The sequence below is a fragment of the Fukomys damarensis genome, unplaced genomic scaffold, assembly GCF_012274545.1.
Source record: "Fukomys damarensis isolate Sample0158 unplaced genomic scaffold, DMR_v1.0_HiC HiC_scaffold_13, whole genome shotgun sequence".
In the NCBI taxonomy this organism is placed as follows: domain Eukaryota; kingdom Metazoa; phylum Chordata; class Mammalia; order Rodentia; family Bathyergidae; genus Fukomys; species Fukomys damarensis.
Genome location: NW_022900925.1, coordinates 9,047,716 through 9,066,018, shown reverse-complemented (window position 1 = coordinate 9,066,018; position 18,303 = coordinate 9,047,716). Strand labels below are relative to the sequence as shown.

The following is an 18,303-nucleotide window of genomic DNA, read 5'->3' as shown; positions in this document are numbered from 1 at the left end:
CCATGATCAGGTTTTACTATACAGCTTAGCATATTAAAGGGGTTATTTTAAAACAAGATTATTCAAGTGGCTGAAGTAAGACATTAACCACAAGAGGTATTTGATATTTGTGCCTAATACATAATTTGTCCATCAAGGAAGATAGACAAAAACTATCTATAGAGATAAAACTTCTTCTATCAGTATGTGTATTTACAGTATTTTTAGGAGATCAAAATTCTATCAGTTTCTCTGCAAATCCATAGTAGGCATGTTGACCTTTGCCATGTTTGACCTTGAATAAATGTTTGGACAAATCTAGTCAGATCAATGATGCAATCTAGCATTAAATCCTTTCTCATCCTTCAAGAACTATCACCACAGTAGGTGCCTTCCATAAATAGGCATGGCGTTTCTAGTTCTTTTGGTCACAGCACCTTTCATTACATTATTCATAAACCCATGAACTCAGTGGGTTTTGCCCTTCAGTGTCTGACTCTGTACTAGAATGGCAGGGACCATATCGTTTACTTGTCATTATATCTCCAGTAACTAACTGGCAACGGATCTGATAAGAACAGATACATTTGATCTTCACCAACAGGCTGAGAAGCGATGGATCCAGTATGTAATGAACCTTAATGTTTGTTAAAAAGTAGAAATAACAGAAAGAAAGAAGAGCAGAGGGGAAGGAGAGGAGGAGGAATACCTCAAAAATTTCAAATCCAGCAATATCCAGAATTCCAATAAAAGACGCTCCCTGACGTTTGGTTCTATCCAGAGCCTTATTGATCCGGTGAACAAGCCAGCGAAAGAGCCGCTCATAGGTAGCTTTTGCCAATGCTTCTACTGCAAAATCTGCCTACAATTAGATAACATCAATCTTATTCTGGAAACAATCTCAACAAAGCATGAATAGCTGTTACATAGGGTTTGATGTTATGTAGTACTCAAAAGTCCTGAAATGGCAATTACTGCTTAGACAGGTTTCGGGTTATTTTACACATCAATAGATGGCATTATTAGCTCAATTAAGTGAGAATTGGGAACGATCACTTAAGAGGATCCTAGGAAGAACAACCCCTACAACCCCTTCCCCAGGTCCATTTGGTTCTGACTGGCACTCTCAGCAGCTGGCGCAACTGCATTTTGCCACCAAGTGTGCCCTCCCAATATTCCTGGATATTCATGGCCAGAGCCAGTGAACGTCTTTCTTAAAACAGCCCACAACTAGGTGGTCAGGATGACCCTCTGCTCTTGATGCTGCATTACCCAGAGGAAGCCAGGCGGCCATCTTTCTGCTGGTTTGTCTATTAGATTATCTGTGCACCCTAGACAAGCAGAGATGTCTCCAATTTACTTAAAAACAAAAACCAAAACCAAAACCTACTTTTTAAAATTATTGGGAAAGAAAAGGTAAATATACTTCAAAAAATACTCATTTAGTACCAGGAAACATCCATGTATTAGGATTTTCACCGATTTAGTTTGTCAATGAGATGATCAAAAGACCCTGGCTTGTCATTCACACAAACCTGTAATAACAATTCACGCTGAACTTACTTGTTCTTTGGTCTGGGCTTTCTGCACATAGTCTCGGCCGACCTTGATCCGGGGAGTGAGTATGGCTCGAGTGAACTCCATCACATTCATCCCAAGCAGATGGCAGAGCTTCTGTGCAACTGAGCGGGAGAGCTCCTAAGTACTGCATCACTACTCATGACCTCATCACAACACTCTATATCAACGCTTGAAAAACCCTAGCAACCTGCATGTTGTACTAAGAAATAAATTAAATAAAAGCCCCAAAGTTAAAGTTTTAGGTCTGATGAAAACAACCTTCTATACTTCCAGATTAATACCCATTTTAGGCTGTGAGAGGTGTGAGAGCATCTACCCTCCTTGACCTCCAGCAGAGAGACCTGGTCCTCCTCTACCTAGGGGTCATTTAAAAATTTTATAGCCAAACTATAGTAATGCATGTCTTATCTAAATCTTAAAGTACTCTAGTCTTATTTAACTGTGAAAGCCACAAGGTGGTTGTGGGCCCATGTGCCATTCTAGCTACTTCGACTCAATGACATATACACTACATTTAAGGGTCAGAAAATGATGACTGCAGCAGGGGACAGGCAGGTCCCTTAGAGGAGTCACAGAGTTAAACTGCCACCAAGCCTCAAGTTGTTTCCAAAAAAGGATCACTCTAAGGGCAGGGACATGACTTTGTCAGCCCCTGAGAAGCAAGGAAACTTAAGACAGTTAAGCATTCTAGGTGATATGGTAATTCCTCGCTTTTCTTCTTCTTCTCAGACAATAAGAAGCAGTGACAGTTACCATAGCTCATAAATACATTTTTTTCTTCACATACTTTCCCTCCTGAAGTTTAAATTTAAATACTTTTTGACATTCAAAAACTAGAAGATTTCATATTAAAATCGAGATTTCCATCTTTTTGCAAAATCAACTAAAGATGCTCCTCAACTTATGATGGGGTTATGTCCCAATAAACTCACTGTGAACTGAAAAATATCCTAAATCAAAACACATTTAGTATTCCTAACATACTGAACCTTGTGGCTAAGCCTAGCCTGCTTTTAACATGCTCCGAACACTTACATTAGCCTACAGTTGGGCAAAATCATCAAAGACTGTCTTACAATAGTGTTCAATAACTCAGTTTACTGAATACAGCACTGAAAGAGAAACCCAAGTGGCATGGGTATGCTTTTGCACCATCAGAAAGTTGAAAGATTTTTAAGCCAAACCACTCTAAGGTAGGAGGGACCAGCTGTGTATCTGGCAACACCAGGCCTGTTTTCCTGACAGCTACCTTGCAGGTGATCTGTGTGCTCTTCTACAACTGAGGGTTCCTCCCCTCCATTCCTGGTACCTCCCCGGTGCAAAGGTGGAGCAGCCACTGTCACCCTGCCTCGTCTTCCTTCATCTGAGGAAGCCGGGTGTGGTGGCGCACAGCTGTAATCCCAACACTTGGGAGGCTGAGGCAGGAGGATCCCTGTGAGTCTGAGGCAAGCCTCAACTACAAAAGGAGACCCTGCCTCAAAAAAAAAAAAAAAAAAAAAAAAAAAAAAAGGGAGGAGTCTCTGGGGAAACACTTGTATGGTAATATGTTCTTGGAGAACACAAGAAGCCACTGAAATAGAAAATAAAATTAATATTTATTACCTTACCTGTATTTTCTGGCATGGAAGCTTGATCAGTATTTCTCTCCTTTTTGAAAGAAATATTTCCAAACTGTAGCACTGATGAAACTACTTTAAGCATGGCTTCATAGTGAAGAAGAGAGAGAGAAAAAAAAAGAATAAAAATATTTGATCAAAATGCAGTGCAGATACATTCTAATTTATTTTGTGATATAACAGCTATCTAAAACTTTTTGGTAAGATACATGATCTTCAGTATTTCAGAAAAGTAAAGACATTTTAAATTAGTTTCCCAATCATTTTCTAGTTTAGGTTATTTACCCCAAATGTATAAGGCTTATCAAAGTGAGGATCAGAATCTTGGAGAAATCACACATACACAGAATTTCTTCGTGAGAAAAGCCCATTATGTGCATTGCTTCCATGGTCTCCTGGAAGTTATCCTTGTCCTGCTGGCCCGGGATAGGAATATAGCCATTGGAGAGAAATCTGTAGTTATTAAATCCTTCAAGGAGTAAATCAGCTAAAGGGAAACACAATGTGGTAAGATTTAGTAAATATTCATAAACACACCAAAGCACCCCAACTCAGACTACTGACATCTCGCACAGAACAATGGGTGTTCGCCACTTCTCACGAGCAGCAGAATTTTCCTTCTTTATATAAACTCACAGAAACACACAACCATAAAATTTCCCATGAAGAACGATGTGAAAATGTAAAAATCTTAACAGAAGTTCTTAGGACAGTAGTTTGTACCACATTACATTTCAACTTCAACAGCTAGAAAATGATGGGAATTTTCCAGATAACCTAAAATATTTAAATCTGGAAACAAAGTTATCTTTTGAGAAGAGACTCATATTCTGTACGCCCATCAACTGGTTCACATCAAACATTATGTTAGGATATGGGCCAAACACATCTCTAGCCAGTTTGTTTAAGTCATGATTGTGTGTGTGGGGGTGGGGGGGGTGTGTGATTCGGGGGCTGTGCACGCTAAGTACTCTTTCTACCTGAGCTACACCCCTAGTCCCCAAGCCAGTTGGGTGGTAGTTATCTAGTCCAGTGATAAGGAATAGGTCACATGAAGACAGACTTTGCAATGGATGCCGCCAGCAACTGCTGGCAAGGAGACTAGGAGGTAAGAGTTTCCTCTCTCGACAAGTGTGCTAAATGATGCACAAGGGTGCTTCTTGGGAGGGATTAAAACAGCAAGAGCCATTTTTCTCTAATAGATAAGCAAATGTTCTCCAAGCTTGTGGCTCACTAGTTCTCCTGCAGAGTTTTTTTTTTTTTTTTTTTTTTTTGAGGAGTGGACTGGGTATCGAATCCAGGGTCTTTGCACTGAACTACATCCCCAGCCCTCTTTAAAATCTTAAGACAGGGTCTAAGTTGCTAGGTTGCCCAGGGTGAGCTTAAACTTGAAATCCTCCTACCTCAGCCTCCCAGAGTGCTAGAACTTCAGGCTTGTTCTTCCATGCCTGACTATCCCCTAATTCTTAACTATATCACACTTAACTTCTATTAGATATGGTTTGCTTTCTTTTTCTGTCCCTCTCAACACTTTCATCGCCCTTTTTGATTCATTCTTATTGCAATTATTGCTTGTGTGAAAGCCTGAGGGTTTTATTCCTTTCACAGTATTTGAATTTTAAGTCTTTCCTTCGAATAACTGTTTACTTTTTGCTTTTTTTTTCCCTTGAAAGGTCTCTTTCTAATTAATTTCTGGGTTCAGTGCTTTCACAGATGCCTGTAGTTAGCCAAAGCTTAGACTTCAGATGACAAAACCTTTATTGCGTATGCATTTACTATAATACCTAGGTAGTACATATAATAACCGTATAGAAACAACAATGAACTTGAGACTCTTGCTGAGATTGGAAAGTTGCACACACCTTTTCGTTCTCATATTTCTGACTCAGCAAAATTCTCACTCCCACAAGCCAACCTTTCACTTTGCCTAACCTAAGCTTCCAGTCCTTGTGATTCATGACAGATGGACAGACAGGTAGACAGATAGGTAGCTATCCACTGCTGGCTCTCTAGTGCTCTTTCTAACACTAGTGGAAGCATAATATGTATTTAGTTGTAAACCTAAGAATAAAAATAGTCTTTTTTTCTTTTCCATTTATAAATGTTGAAGCAGAATCATACAAAAACACATCATTTGTCTTCTATTTTACATTTTTTTAAAGAAAAGAAAGAAAAGTACAACAGATATATAACGACCCGTCACTTAAGACAAAGTACTAATTTCATGGCATCGAAGTTCAATTTCATTTTCACAATTTAAACAGCTAGATATTTGGGACGTATGTATAAAAATTTTCAGTATTAAAAAAGAGATTCAGTTGTACATATATACTAAATGCCCTTGTTACTTACACTTCAGGTGTTCTCCTGCTCCAGATAGCAACTGGTAAAAAATATGAAAAGTACGTTCATCTTTTGCTTGACGAACAGCACGAGATTTTTCCAGAAGGTCTGAACAGATGGTTAAGGATTAAGCTCATTATAAAGAGGTCCTTTTTCAGTGTCTATACAAATTTAATCTGAAAATGTTTTCTTTCTCTGATACATATCAATTATTTTTTAAAAAAAAGCTTTTTGAGACAAGGTCTTGCTATGTGGTCCAGGCTGGCCTGGAATTCACTCTGTAGTCCAGGCTGGCCTCAAACTTCTTGCCATCCTCCTGCCTCAGCCTCCTGAGTGCTGAGGTTATATGGTGTGCTACCATGCCTGGCTATCAATTGTGTTACAATGAACCATTTTATGGAATTGTCCTTTGTATGTGAAAAAAAGAAAACATAAGCAATCTACAATCACTGGCTGGGAGGACTAGCCCATTCCCCCATATCTGGGTGACATCTGAAGGACACAGTACTATACAAGGACCTGGTAAGATGCTATTAAAGAAATACAGCTGCTTAAAGCAGGAGAAGCCCCATAATGACCAAATCAACACAATTATACAAAGAAGGAAAACAAAGGCACAAAGAAATGAGTCAAAATAACAGTTTCTGAGTGGGAAAGTGAGGGATGAAAAACCTTGGTGTGACTCCAGTGCATAAGCCGGACTGCTCTGCTACCACGACAGCGCCTTACTGAAAGCTTCGTGCTCACTCCTCCACACTCAGCACCTCAGATTCCTTCCCTGAACACCGAGCGGTGGCTACAGTGACACTAAAGCTGTGATTAGACTGACCACTGACTGGCTGTCCCTTCGTTGTGCGGAAGAACCGCTGAGGTCAGTGCCTACAGCCGGCTGCCACATCCCTGCCTGGGCTTCGCAGGGAACACTGGTGCACACACACCCACCTGCATGCGTATTCCAGGCTCACTCTGAGTCGCTCTGGTTGCCCAGGAGTGTCTACGGGCTGACAGGCACATGGGCTCTCATAGAATCTGTTGCACTGCTTTGCAAGATGACTGCCTCTTTTGAGGCCAGGCTTGCCGGGGGCCACCAAAGGGATGAATTCTGTATGTGCCAGATAGCTTGAATTTTAAGCATATCCTCCACATGTAGTGAAAAATATCATTTGAATGATGCTGCTACAGATTTTTATGATGAAAGTTAAAACTGTAGATTCAATTCTCTGTCATTTTCAAGTGTTGCTGCCCCCGCCCCAGCTTTGAAAGTATTTAGACATAAAATACTACGCCAAATTAACAAAAAATTTGCAATATATCTCTCACCTAATTGATTCAAACAATGTATTTCTATCACTGGAGATTATTCATCAGAGGATTGTCCCCTGAATGCTTTCTAGCTAAGTCACTGTCACGCAGGATTCTTCTGTTTTATTATATCTCTAACCAAATTTGTTTTATATGTACCTGTTATTTCTTAAGGCCAGTCTGTGCATGTGACATTTTCTTCTTCTTCTTCTTTTTTTGCATGTGACGTTGCTTAGGAGTCTACAGATTTGGCATTTTATTTTTTTCCTCTAACTTATTTTACTTAATACTAACCGAAATTACTTTAACTCTGTAATTTTTAAGACTCGTTTTACTGAGTACATGCTTAACCTACTAACATCAGAAGCACACAGTAAAACACAGGCGAACACAACAGCAGCTGTTATGCTTTACATCTAGATGTCCCCCAAAGCTATCATGCTATCTTAGGACGGGCCCTGGGAGGTGACTACTCCATGGAGGTGATGACCATCACCGCATGGGTCCTCTGGTGAGTTTATAGCTCAATGTGAGGTTGGGAGGTGAAGCCCAGGGCATTGGGAGTGTGGTCTAGAAGGACCTGTCTTCTTCCCTCTTTCCTTGATCGCTCTGCCTCCCACTGCTCCGCCATGAGCTGTTTCTGTTTCTCCACTGCCACACCACTGCCTTGGAGCAGCTGAATATGGACTGAAAGCTCTGCAAAGTGTGAGCCAAAGTAGACCTTTCCTCCTTAGAGTTGTGGGTGTTAGGGACTGTGTCTCAGTGACAGGAAAGTAACTAAAGATGGTAGCTGAAGAATAGTTGTGGGTAACATTCACCTAAATGTCCTACAAGCACACAAACACCGTAGGACTCCCCATCTCCCTAGGCCTGTACTTTATGGCCTAGTCTCAAGAACAACAGAAATATCCACACTGCTCTGGAGTCAATATTCAATAGCTGAAGGTATCTGCAAATGTAACTGTGCCCACCTGAATAACAGGAGTGAGGTCACCAAAGGTTGTTGTGAGGCTGAAGGGAGACTGACCCATTCTCTTGGGGCATGCAACTAGGGCATGAAAAAGGATACATGTTTCAATGTTGGCCCCAACAATATAGCCAGTTACATCAAAGTTGATCCGAATAAACTTGCCCTGAAAATAAAAAGAAAAAAACAGGAAAATGAATAGGGACATAGAAGATCTGAGCACTAAAGTAAGACAGTAACACAAAGTACCCTGCCAGGCATCTATGAATTGCTACATAAATGGATCTTATACATTGCCTCAAATAAAAAGGAAAAAAAAGCAGCAACAGGATAGACTACCATCCCAGACTACAACATAACAAAACTAGGAACTGTCAACTAAAGGAAAGCAATAAACACTAGTCATTTAGAACCTTTAAAAAGCTTTTCTAAATAACCTGAGATAGGAGAGATTTTAATAGCTTTAAAGGAGCACTATCTAGTCCTCTGATAAGATTTCGAAAATCTGAATAATACAGGTAATTTCCTAGGGAAACAAATCCATTCAAGGAAAAAAAAGAGAGAAAACAAACATAAATAGACCATAATCACAACAAACAACGAGGTTAGTAGTTTTGAGAAAGGAGATCATAGGCCAGGGATTTAGCTCAGTGGTTTGGTAGCTTGCCTTGTAAGCGCAAGGGCCCGAGTTCAATCCCCGGTACCAAAAAAAAAAGAGAAAGGAGATCAGAGCTGGAGGACTTCTACTACTTGATTTCAAAAAACTAGAAATTTATTATCACAGTGTGGTATCTGTACAAGCACTGAGATACAGAGGGGATTTAGCTCAGTGGTTTGGTGGCCTGCCTTGTAAGCGCAAGGGCCCGAGTTCAATCCCCGGTACCAAAAAAAAAGAGAAAGGAGATCAGAGCTGGAGGACTTCTACTATTTGATTTCAAAAAACTAGAAATTTATTATCACAGTGTGGTATCTGTACAAGCACTGAGATACAGATTGATAGAGCAGAACAAAGTCTAGAAATAGACTACACACGCAAGGCTAATTATCTTCAACAAAGGTACCAAGGTTTATGGGTTTTAATAAAAGTGGCAAAACAAAACAAAAATGATCTAGACCCTTATACAATATACAAACATTAACTTGAAATAGAGCACAGACTAAAAAACTAAAACTTCTCAAACAAAACAGGAGGAAATCTTTATGCTCTTAAATTAGATAAATATTTCTCAGAATTCAAAAGGCATAAACCATAAAATTAAAACTTGGTAAGCTGGATTCATCAAAATTAAAACTTCTGTTCTTCAAAAGACATTGTAAAGAAAATGCAAAGCCACAGTGTAGGGAGAATATTTGCAAAATATACAATAGTAACATAACTCAATAAGAAATGGAATAAAGGTTTGAACGAATACCTTGTCAAAGAAGTTATTTGAATGGTCAATAGTATGTAGAAAATGCTCAAGGCAGCCTGGGCAACTTAATGAGACCCTGTCTCAAAAAGTAAAATAGGGCAATGGATGTAGCTCATTATAAAGGTCCCAGGTTCAATTCCCAGAAGGGGGGGAAAAAAAAGGCCAATATCATGAGTTATTAAGGAAATCAAAATTAAAACAGCCACAGTGAGATACCCCTACATAGCCACTAGAATGGCTACAATTTTCAAGAAAGACCAGCAAGGATAAAGAAAAACCAGACTTCTACAACTCTGGGGAGAATGCAAGATGGTACAGTCATTTGGAAAAGAGTTTGCTAGTTTTTAAAAGTTAAACACAGGTACCACATGATCCAACAGTCCCACTCCTAGATAGTTATCTAAGAGAAATACAAGCATGAGTCCACAGAATTGCACACGTATATTCGTAGCCATTCATAGCCCAAACAGGAAACAACACAAAGTCCATGAACTGGTAGGGACAAGGGGAAAAAATGAGAACCAAGACCTGTCATGTAAAGGTACAAGATCCCAGTAATGAATGTAACTGTACTGTCTACCTGGAATATGCCAATAAACTCAATAAAAAAGAAAATAGTTGCACCTTGAGACCATACTGTTAAGTGAAATAAATCAGACAGAGAAGCTTAAAAAAAAAAAAAGAAAAAGAAAAAAAAAGAAAGAAACCGTGGCACAGTCTTACAACAGAATACTGCAGAACAATAAAAAGGAACAAACTCAACAATAAGGATGTATCTAAAAAGCACTATGGTGTGTGGAAGAAACAAGATGTAAAACATGAATACAGGCGGATTCTTTCTTTGACATTCCAAAGAAAACAAGATTATAGGGGCAGAAAATAGTGATTTCAAGGTTGTGGTAGGAAGGGAAAATTGAGCCTTTTGACAATTTTTTGACAACTGACCTTTATCTATATTCAATGAATTGTGAATGGTGAAATTTAATGTATGTAAAATTTTTTAAAAATCGAAAGAGTATCTTAGGGCGTCCTAAGTAGGTCCAAATGTTTAAAATATACAAACACATTAAACATGCTCCTTTCTGATTAAAGTAAAAATCATCAGATTCACACACTTCTTACATTTCCAGGCCCCTTGTCCATTCTTTTACCTATTGTTAGAACCCTTCTCACTCTCTCAAGTATGTTTGTCTTCCAGTGCTACCATAAGTAAAAAAAAGAGTGGTCAGTTTGGGGAAGCTACCACAGAAGCTTCTAAACTATATTGTTTAATATTTTTGCTTTAATGTAATACAAGTAGGTATTAATAAAGAAAATATTAAAAATACTCGTTTCTATAGGAAACAAAATTTTATCACACAATAACTAAAGAATAACAATGGTGAATGTACAGTGTGACGTGTGACTTGTACTCTGAGAAACATTTTGGCCATTCTTTTACGACCAGTACAAAGTATACAGAACACATCTTAATTCCTTTTTAAAATCCCCTTTCACTTCCCTTCTTCGATCTCCTTTCCTTTTTTTGTACATGTTTGCAGTACATGTTTATATTCCTTGTGTGGAGTTGGTACATGTACACGGCTCACATAAGCTTAAATACTGCATTGTTTCTCTTATATGAGAAGCCCAGAGTGAAAATAAAGAGCAAAACAAGACAGATTAATGCAAGCAGGGAGATAGATGGTTCTCAGCAGGAAATGGGATCAAGAGATTGAGAGAAAGGGAAGGGATAAAGAATAAAAAGAACCGATTCTTAAAAAAAAAAAAGAGCTCCCTTATTGCTCCTTCCCCACACCTAAGTGCCCTTCTAACTGCCCCCATCAAAAAAAATATACACACTCTACTTTCTAGTGTCTAAGAGCTTTGCTCTGGACTGAGAAACAACAGCAGACTGACACACGAAAGGCTATGCCATCACCCTAGCAGATGCGCCTTCCACTGAGTCTCCTGAAGCCACCGTCCCCCACAAAAGGGGTTAAAGCACAATTCCTCTAAGAAGTAAAGGTGTTTCATGGCAAACAGACCGTGACCATCTCTTAAGAGTCACACACAGACATTAATTTGATATAATAAAACACCAAAATAACAAAACTGGAGACATTTTGAATATGAGTTTAACATATATGACTATTTGACAACACAATATATACGTGGCACTAGGATTCCCTGAGAAGGCAGAAGGGTGTCAGTCACCCACAACTGCTATGCCCCTAACCTGGAGAGAACCGATCTTATGTCACCAAACTTACTGAGGTACTGATATACATTCTGGTGCAGGCTACAATGCAAATCCATTATCAGGAGGCTGCTGATCATCAGAACACAGCATTTAGTATTTTCTTCTAGAGAACCTGTTTATTAGGAGTCACATAACAAAATGACAATCTGTCTGTTTGGTTGGATAAATCTGGACAATGTCCTTCTTTGAATAGTTGAGGAAGTTGTTAGTTTTGTTTGGATTTATGCTTTTTTTTTTTAAGGTTTTTGTTTTGTGGTACAAGGGTAAACAATCGATCACTGACACACACCCACATTGAATGTCCTTTTGATAATGGAAAGCTCCTGTGACATCATATAAATATTACTTTTGAACAAATAACCCTTGTATAAATAAACGTACTAACAGCATTGAGAGATGCTGACCTGCTGCCCCCAAACCTAAGCAGGACACCAGACCGAGCTCTTTCATACCTGAAGAACAACATGGCTGGTGGGGCGCTACGGGAACAGAGGACGGAAGTCATCGGACAGCACTGCCTGAGTGAAGCGGTCTGACAGTTGATTCAGTGCATTCCTTGTCTCAAGCTAAATCATAATTTCAAGGGAACTTCTGGCTTATCTAGTTTTAAGTTTGCTTATAATTGAACCACTCTAAAGAGCAGTGATTCCTGAAACACTGCAACCTGATTTCAACTTCTAAATTGTAGAGAAATCGATAGTTATTGTCAGAGTGATACAACATTCTGGACTAAGAGCTGGCAGGCACCAATCTCGCTTCCACCAACAGGTTCTCACCTATTACAGCAATACCCTTGCTTTGTCAGAATGCAGTACTTGTGTATTTAAAACTTTAACAGTTCATAATTTTGAGAAGACAAAAAGCCTGTTTTGTTCTGTAACTGTAAAACACTGTCATTTTCAGATTCACAAACACAAATGAGAATGGTCAATCCAACGAATTTTTCATTTCTCTACCATCTATTTCCTTCTAGTAACTTCCATATATCCACCTGCTTTCAGTGTTTGTCTCCTTCTGAACCATATCACACACATTTTAATACACAAACATCACAGAGTGAAACAAATGGTCTAGATTCTTGTAGCAAAATACTGAGTAAAGGACTGGTGATTCAGCTCAGTGGTGCCGCCACCTGTCTCGCAAGTGCAAAGGACAGGAGTTTGATCCCGGTACCAAAAACAAAAACAAAAACAAACAAACAAAAACTGAATAAAGAAGCCTTCCTACTGATTGACTAACTGGATACTAATGCCATGGTTTTTATTTCTTTCTGTCCTTAGAAATGTATCTTATTCTTGAGTTTGAGAACAGGCTATCAGCTGAAGACTTAACCTGAGACTTTGCTAATGGACTTGATTTCACCACCATTATTAGCGTTCATAGTATTAGCTGTCCCTATGCATTCATCTTCTGATTTGTACTGTACCTGTGAAATGTTTTCCTTCTTTGAAATGCCAAATTACCATTATGGGTAGAAAATGGAAATTTTTAATTTGTCAACAATCACTGAAAGCTAGAAATACTTCAAAAATTTGTCTCTAAGCCAGGCGTGGTGGTACATGCCTGTAATCCCAGAATTTGGGAGGCTGAGGCAGGAGGATCACTGTAAGTTTGAGGCCAGACTGAGCTACATACATAGTGAGACCCTGACTCAAAAAAACACCACCAACAAAAAAATGTGTATCTACTCTTCTTTTATTTTTGGGTACCTCAATAAGTAAGCTATAGGCTGATGAAATAGTTATTGTAGTATCCTCCAGGCAATTCTTATTTTTATTATTTTAATCCTTTTTTAGCATACTTGGTAATAAATGACAAAAACAAAATGTTTCAAGATATGGAAAAAATAAGATCACTAATAACTTCTTACTGTAAGGCTTACAAAATGGCCCAATGGATCCATATGGTAATTACAAGAGAATAAATTTATTCTATTTTAAAGATAAGCATAGTTTGTCTTTGGTCTTGGGAAGATGGCTTGTGAAAGAATAAAGTTAAACTATTACACCATATGAACAGTTATAGAACCATTTAAAAAAAGAAACTAAAATTGAATTCTGATGTTGTGAGGGTTAAAATTCTTTATAAATTTAAAACAGCTGTATCATCTATACAATACCTCATTGAGTTAATTAAGAGCTGCTATTTTAAGAGACAGTAGTCAAAAGGCAATGTTATTATTCCAAAGCTATAAAGGTTACATTACTAACAGAACTGCCCAAGCAAACACTTTCTCAAACTTCTCATTTTAACACCACAGAAAGGTTAATTGAAATCATATGGCATCACCTAAATCTTACTTAAGAAAATATTTCACTTACAAAATTTGTTACATCCAGTAATACAAACTTACAGCATTCACCAACATGTCTGACTTCACTGGGCATATCTCCATATGCTGTTGAAGCTTTCAACTCCTTATACTATGTTCTATTCCTTTTTTATTATCTCAAGACAAACTGGTAGGTCAATATCCGTCAAACAAAAGCAATTCCTTATTTGGGCAGTAAGATAATGTTATCACACAGTTAACTTTGAACGTAAAAGTCGTCCCTTTTATATTTAGTAAACTTATTTTTTCCTTACTTCATGAGAGATTATAAAATAGAAAAGTTAAGAGTCAAAAGAAGAAACTGAAGAAAATTAAGGCCTTGGCCTGCTGAATAGGTAACCTATGTAGAAATACTCCAAAATAATTTAGACATGTGATCACCTACTTGGATAAATAAGCAAAGTTTCCAAAGTGTAATACAAGTACTTTAATTTCCCCAGCCAAATTTCCTTTTTCAGAACTGGGTCCATAGCCATCATAGTGCTCTAGCCATTATCGTGAAAGCCAAGAAACATCACTGAGCTAAGTGACAAGAGTCAGGCAGAGGGACATGAAAGAGGAACTACTTTGGGGAAAGGGCTGCAGGAGCTCCAGCAGGGGAAGAAGGAATATGCGTGTGGGGGTTCCTTCCCCCGTTTCTTCTCTATGATCCCCCCAGAAAACCTAACATCTCTGAAAACAGCATACGTAGTAACCAGTAAGTCTTCATCATAAGCCAAAGCTCTAGAATCTAAAAATCAAGAATATGACAAATACATTATATATTAATTATTGTTAGATATTTTGATTTTAGCAATCCAAGAACTGGACCACTTTAAGTGTGCTGAACAGCAAAGACACTTAAGAGTTCCCTCTCTGTGTAAAACACAAATTCTTAAGAATTACTTACTTTTGTGGTACTAGGGATTGAATCTGGGGCCTCATGTTAGGCAAGTACTCTACCACTGAGCTACAGCCCAGCTCTAAAACATAAACTGTTAAGAATCTCATTTAAAAGGTGCAAAAGGACATATTTGGTACTTTGATACCATAAAGGAATAAAATTACCTAATTAAGTTTCAGGAATGTCATTTGTTCCAAATCAATAATACTATTTTCTGGAACAGTTAAAATATATTTGGAGTAATTAAACCTAGGTTAATTGTTAGTCAGCAACTTAAAATAGGGACAATCAGGTTTGTTTCATATTCTGAAAATAGTCTTCCTTTGAATAAAGTGGCATCTAAAGCAGGTCCAGGAGTTATAATTGACTTTTAAAACACTTTGGCACAGCTAGGATATCTTATATGTGTTTGGTTTAGTTTTCATTTTCATTCTAGAGGCAGCATTTGCCCTACATGAGAAAACCCTTTCTAGGAGTCATTAGCTTGCATTTAATCCAAAGGCCAGATGGCCACCTTAAATGCATCAGCTCTCTTAATCTCCAAACCACACCAGAAGCTTTGTTATTAGTAAAATGAGTTTTGATGTAAACTAAATGGCTTTGTTAGTGTAATGGATAGTAGGAGTTACCAGGGTAACATGAGTGGTGTTAAGAGACACGGATTGATTAGAAATACTCAGACTACCCACAATCCCTCCTGAGGCCTGGCGGCTCCAGCAATCCAGGAGGCCAAGCCGCTGGGACCACTCATGAAGCTTTGGCTCTAAAATGGTTGTGCAGCCACTGGCTTGGAGGATGCTGGTTGTGTGGCACAAACTGAATTCTGCTTCTGCTATAGTCCCCTCCCCCTCGGTAGATCTTTCAGGGACAGTTTTGGGTAGAGTACTTAGAGCTGGGCTCTGTTCACCTTACACAGTATTTTTAGTTCCTGCTGGCTAATAAACAGTTGAGAGTACAGATTTTCGACTCACTTTCATTATAACTTGGGAGTCAAATTAGAGGGAGGATGCCTACAACTTTTACCTAGCTCTCAGTACAGGAGGCTAATTATCTACCAAAAGGCACATAATACTTGGGAACCATCAAATCAGCATAGGTCAGTTTGGAAAAAAGTGTGGGGGAGATTTGTGCAAATGGAGAAAGTGATTCTTGCTGAAACTGTCTGAGGGGAGATGTATCTGCTGACCCAAACAATCATTTTGAAATTGAAGTCCCTGTTTTTAAAGTTTCATTATGAGAGACTCATTTTGACATAAATGCACTCCATCTGGAAAACATTTTACTTCTCATAAACAGGGAACTGGACTAACTGTGAATGATTATTTTCATATGGATAATGCTCTCCTAAAGAATCCCCCTGTAATACAAACCATATGCTAGCATCTTTGAAAGAAATGATATTCTTCAGGAAATTAGTCTTCTATATCAGATCAAAGAAATGAAACCAAATGGCTTCTAAAGCTTATGGAGTTTATAGTTTCAAATATTTTCACTGCAAGCATGTGGCTCATAAATAATGACTACATGAGATCTCACTGTATGCACCAGTCATTTTTTAAACACTGCATTACTCTTTTCAGTATGACACCAATCCCAAGGCCCAGCTGTCAAAAAGCTACTGCCTCACACACAACCTTCATCTGTGCTCAAAACTGGGGCACACAGTTTTGTCAGAGGGCCTAGCACAGGGTAGGCGCATCTGCGTCTGAAGGCACATCATACAAAACACTTCAGAGTTAAATCCAGAAAGAAGGTGAGCTCTATGAGGCTGCTGACCTGAGATGCGCCCACTGACACATGCTCCAGGCCTAGAAGAGTGGCACAGACTGGGCTACCTTATATTAACTGAAGGAAGCCTATGAATGTACTTCCTATGTACCTCTGGGTGCCAGGACATTGAGAATAAGGCAGAAAGGTTCCTATTGGAGGAGATTCTACATTTTCATAGGGGAAAAGATAAATAAGCAAAGTATCAGCTAGCGATTGTGATAACTATGATGAGGGAAATATGTGCAACAATGCAACAGGAAGAAACAGAGAACACCACATAGATAGGGTTTTGGACTAACTGGGGGGCTAGGAGGGAGAGAGGGAGAAATGTGGATAGATATGAAACATGATTCCAGAATTTTAACCCACAGGATTCACTTGTCAACTTGAACATAGGCCATGAAAAAAAAAGGCCAAATCAAGAATGATTCCTAGGTATTTTGTCTTCATAGATTTTTACCTTTATTTTAAGCTTAAGCAACTGGATTATGTGACAGTACCATTTACTGACACAAGACATAAAGAAATAAATTTTGAAAGTAGAAAAAAATTTCTATGCAGGATGTTAAATTTGAGAAACCTATGAGATATCCAAATGGAGATGTCAATTAAGTTGTACTGTTGCTGGGCAAAGAATAGATGATTAATAATATTTTTTTCCTATTACTGGGAATCAAATACAGGACCTTGCACTTGCCAGGCAGGTGCGGTGCCACTGAGCTAAATCCCTAGCAGAGGCTTAATAATTCATTGAACTGCACAAACAGAAAAAAATCAAAATTACCCATAATTTAACTGAAAAAACGAGTCAATACTGGTTACTTTCAATCCCTTAGAGGACCAAAGTGTTAGCAACACCAACAAAAAATACTAAAGGGATATTTCAACTGAACATTATTCAATCAGTGGTATTATTTAGTTTTCATGAAACTATTAAGAGCAATTACTTATTTTAGTATTGTGCAGTTAATGTCTTATAATAGTAGAAAGCTGCCATTTCCAAAAAAATACTATAAATTATCAATAAGCATTGATCTTTTAGGAATTAAAAAGTCCAAAGTCAACAATTTGAAGATACCTGTTTATTTTTGGTTGAATGAATAACTATATCTAAGAGCTGGGGACTTAGCTCAGTTGCACTGTGCCTTCCTCGCAAGTGCAAGAAGTGCTGTTTAAAAAAAAAAAAAAAAAGGTACATAACTATGTATAACAATACTGCCTTAATAAAAAATTTTTTCCTATGTAAACAAAGATCAGTCTTTGTGTATCTTTTAATACACCTTTCTATAAATACCACCTTTAGAAGTTTTTTATATAGTAAATAGTGCAAGCACTTTGGAAGGTGATACCTCAGCTGAAACAGGGCTTGCTGAGAATTTAGATAAGATGACTGGTTCTTTTTTTTTTTTTTTTTTTTAAAGACAGGGTCTCACTATGTAGTTGAGAATGACCTGGAACTCACTATGTAGCCCAGGCTGGTCTCGAACTCACAGTGATCCTCCTGCCTCAGCCTCCCGAGTGCAGATGACTGGTTCTTACTCCTTCCCTGTGTGTTGCTTTAGAATGGCTAAAAAACAATCTGCAATCCTTCTACCAGCAGGATGAGACAGATTCCTACCAAAATTATTTATATCAACATTTGGATCAGAATGCATAAGTATTAAGGAAGCTTAAATATTACTTTGCAAATAAATTACAGAAAGTGATTACCTTCAGAACAGCCTAGAGCAGGGTTTTGCTACCTCAGTGTAACTGACATTTGGGGCTGGGTGATTCTCTGTCCTATGCTCTGTGGAATGTTCAGCAGTATCCCTGGCCTCGCTTGATCAGAAGCCAGCGGAATACCACTACCTTTCCCCACAGCTGAAAACACAAA

At 38.4% G+C, this 18,303-nt stretch overlaps 1 protein-coding gene across 9 annotated transcripts in view; it reads right to left on the bottom strand.

Moving 5' to 3' along the window:
* Myh10 (myosin heavy chain 10) overlaps positions 1-18,303 on the bottom strand; it is a 139,198-nt gene that overhangs the window by 57,734 nt on the left and 63,161 nt on the right. For all 9 annotated transcript variants that reach the window (XM_033762793.1, XM_033762792.1, XM_010614957.2 and 6 more), the window contains 6 exons: positions 7,891-7,954; positions 5,529-5,627; positions 3,520-3,663; positions 3,168-3,263; positions 1,543-1,661; positions 689-841 (listed from right to left, as the gene is read on the bottom strand). In XM_033762793.1, the coding sequence (XP_033618684.1) occupies positions 689-841; positions 1,543-1,661; positions 3,168-3,263; positions 3,520-3,663; positions 5,529-5,627; positions 7,891-7,954 (675 nt within the window). The remainder of the gene's footprint in view (positions 1-688; positions 842-1,542; positions 1,662-3,167; positions 3,264-3,519; positions 3,664-5,528; positions 5,628-7,890; positions 7,955-18,303) is intronic.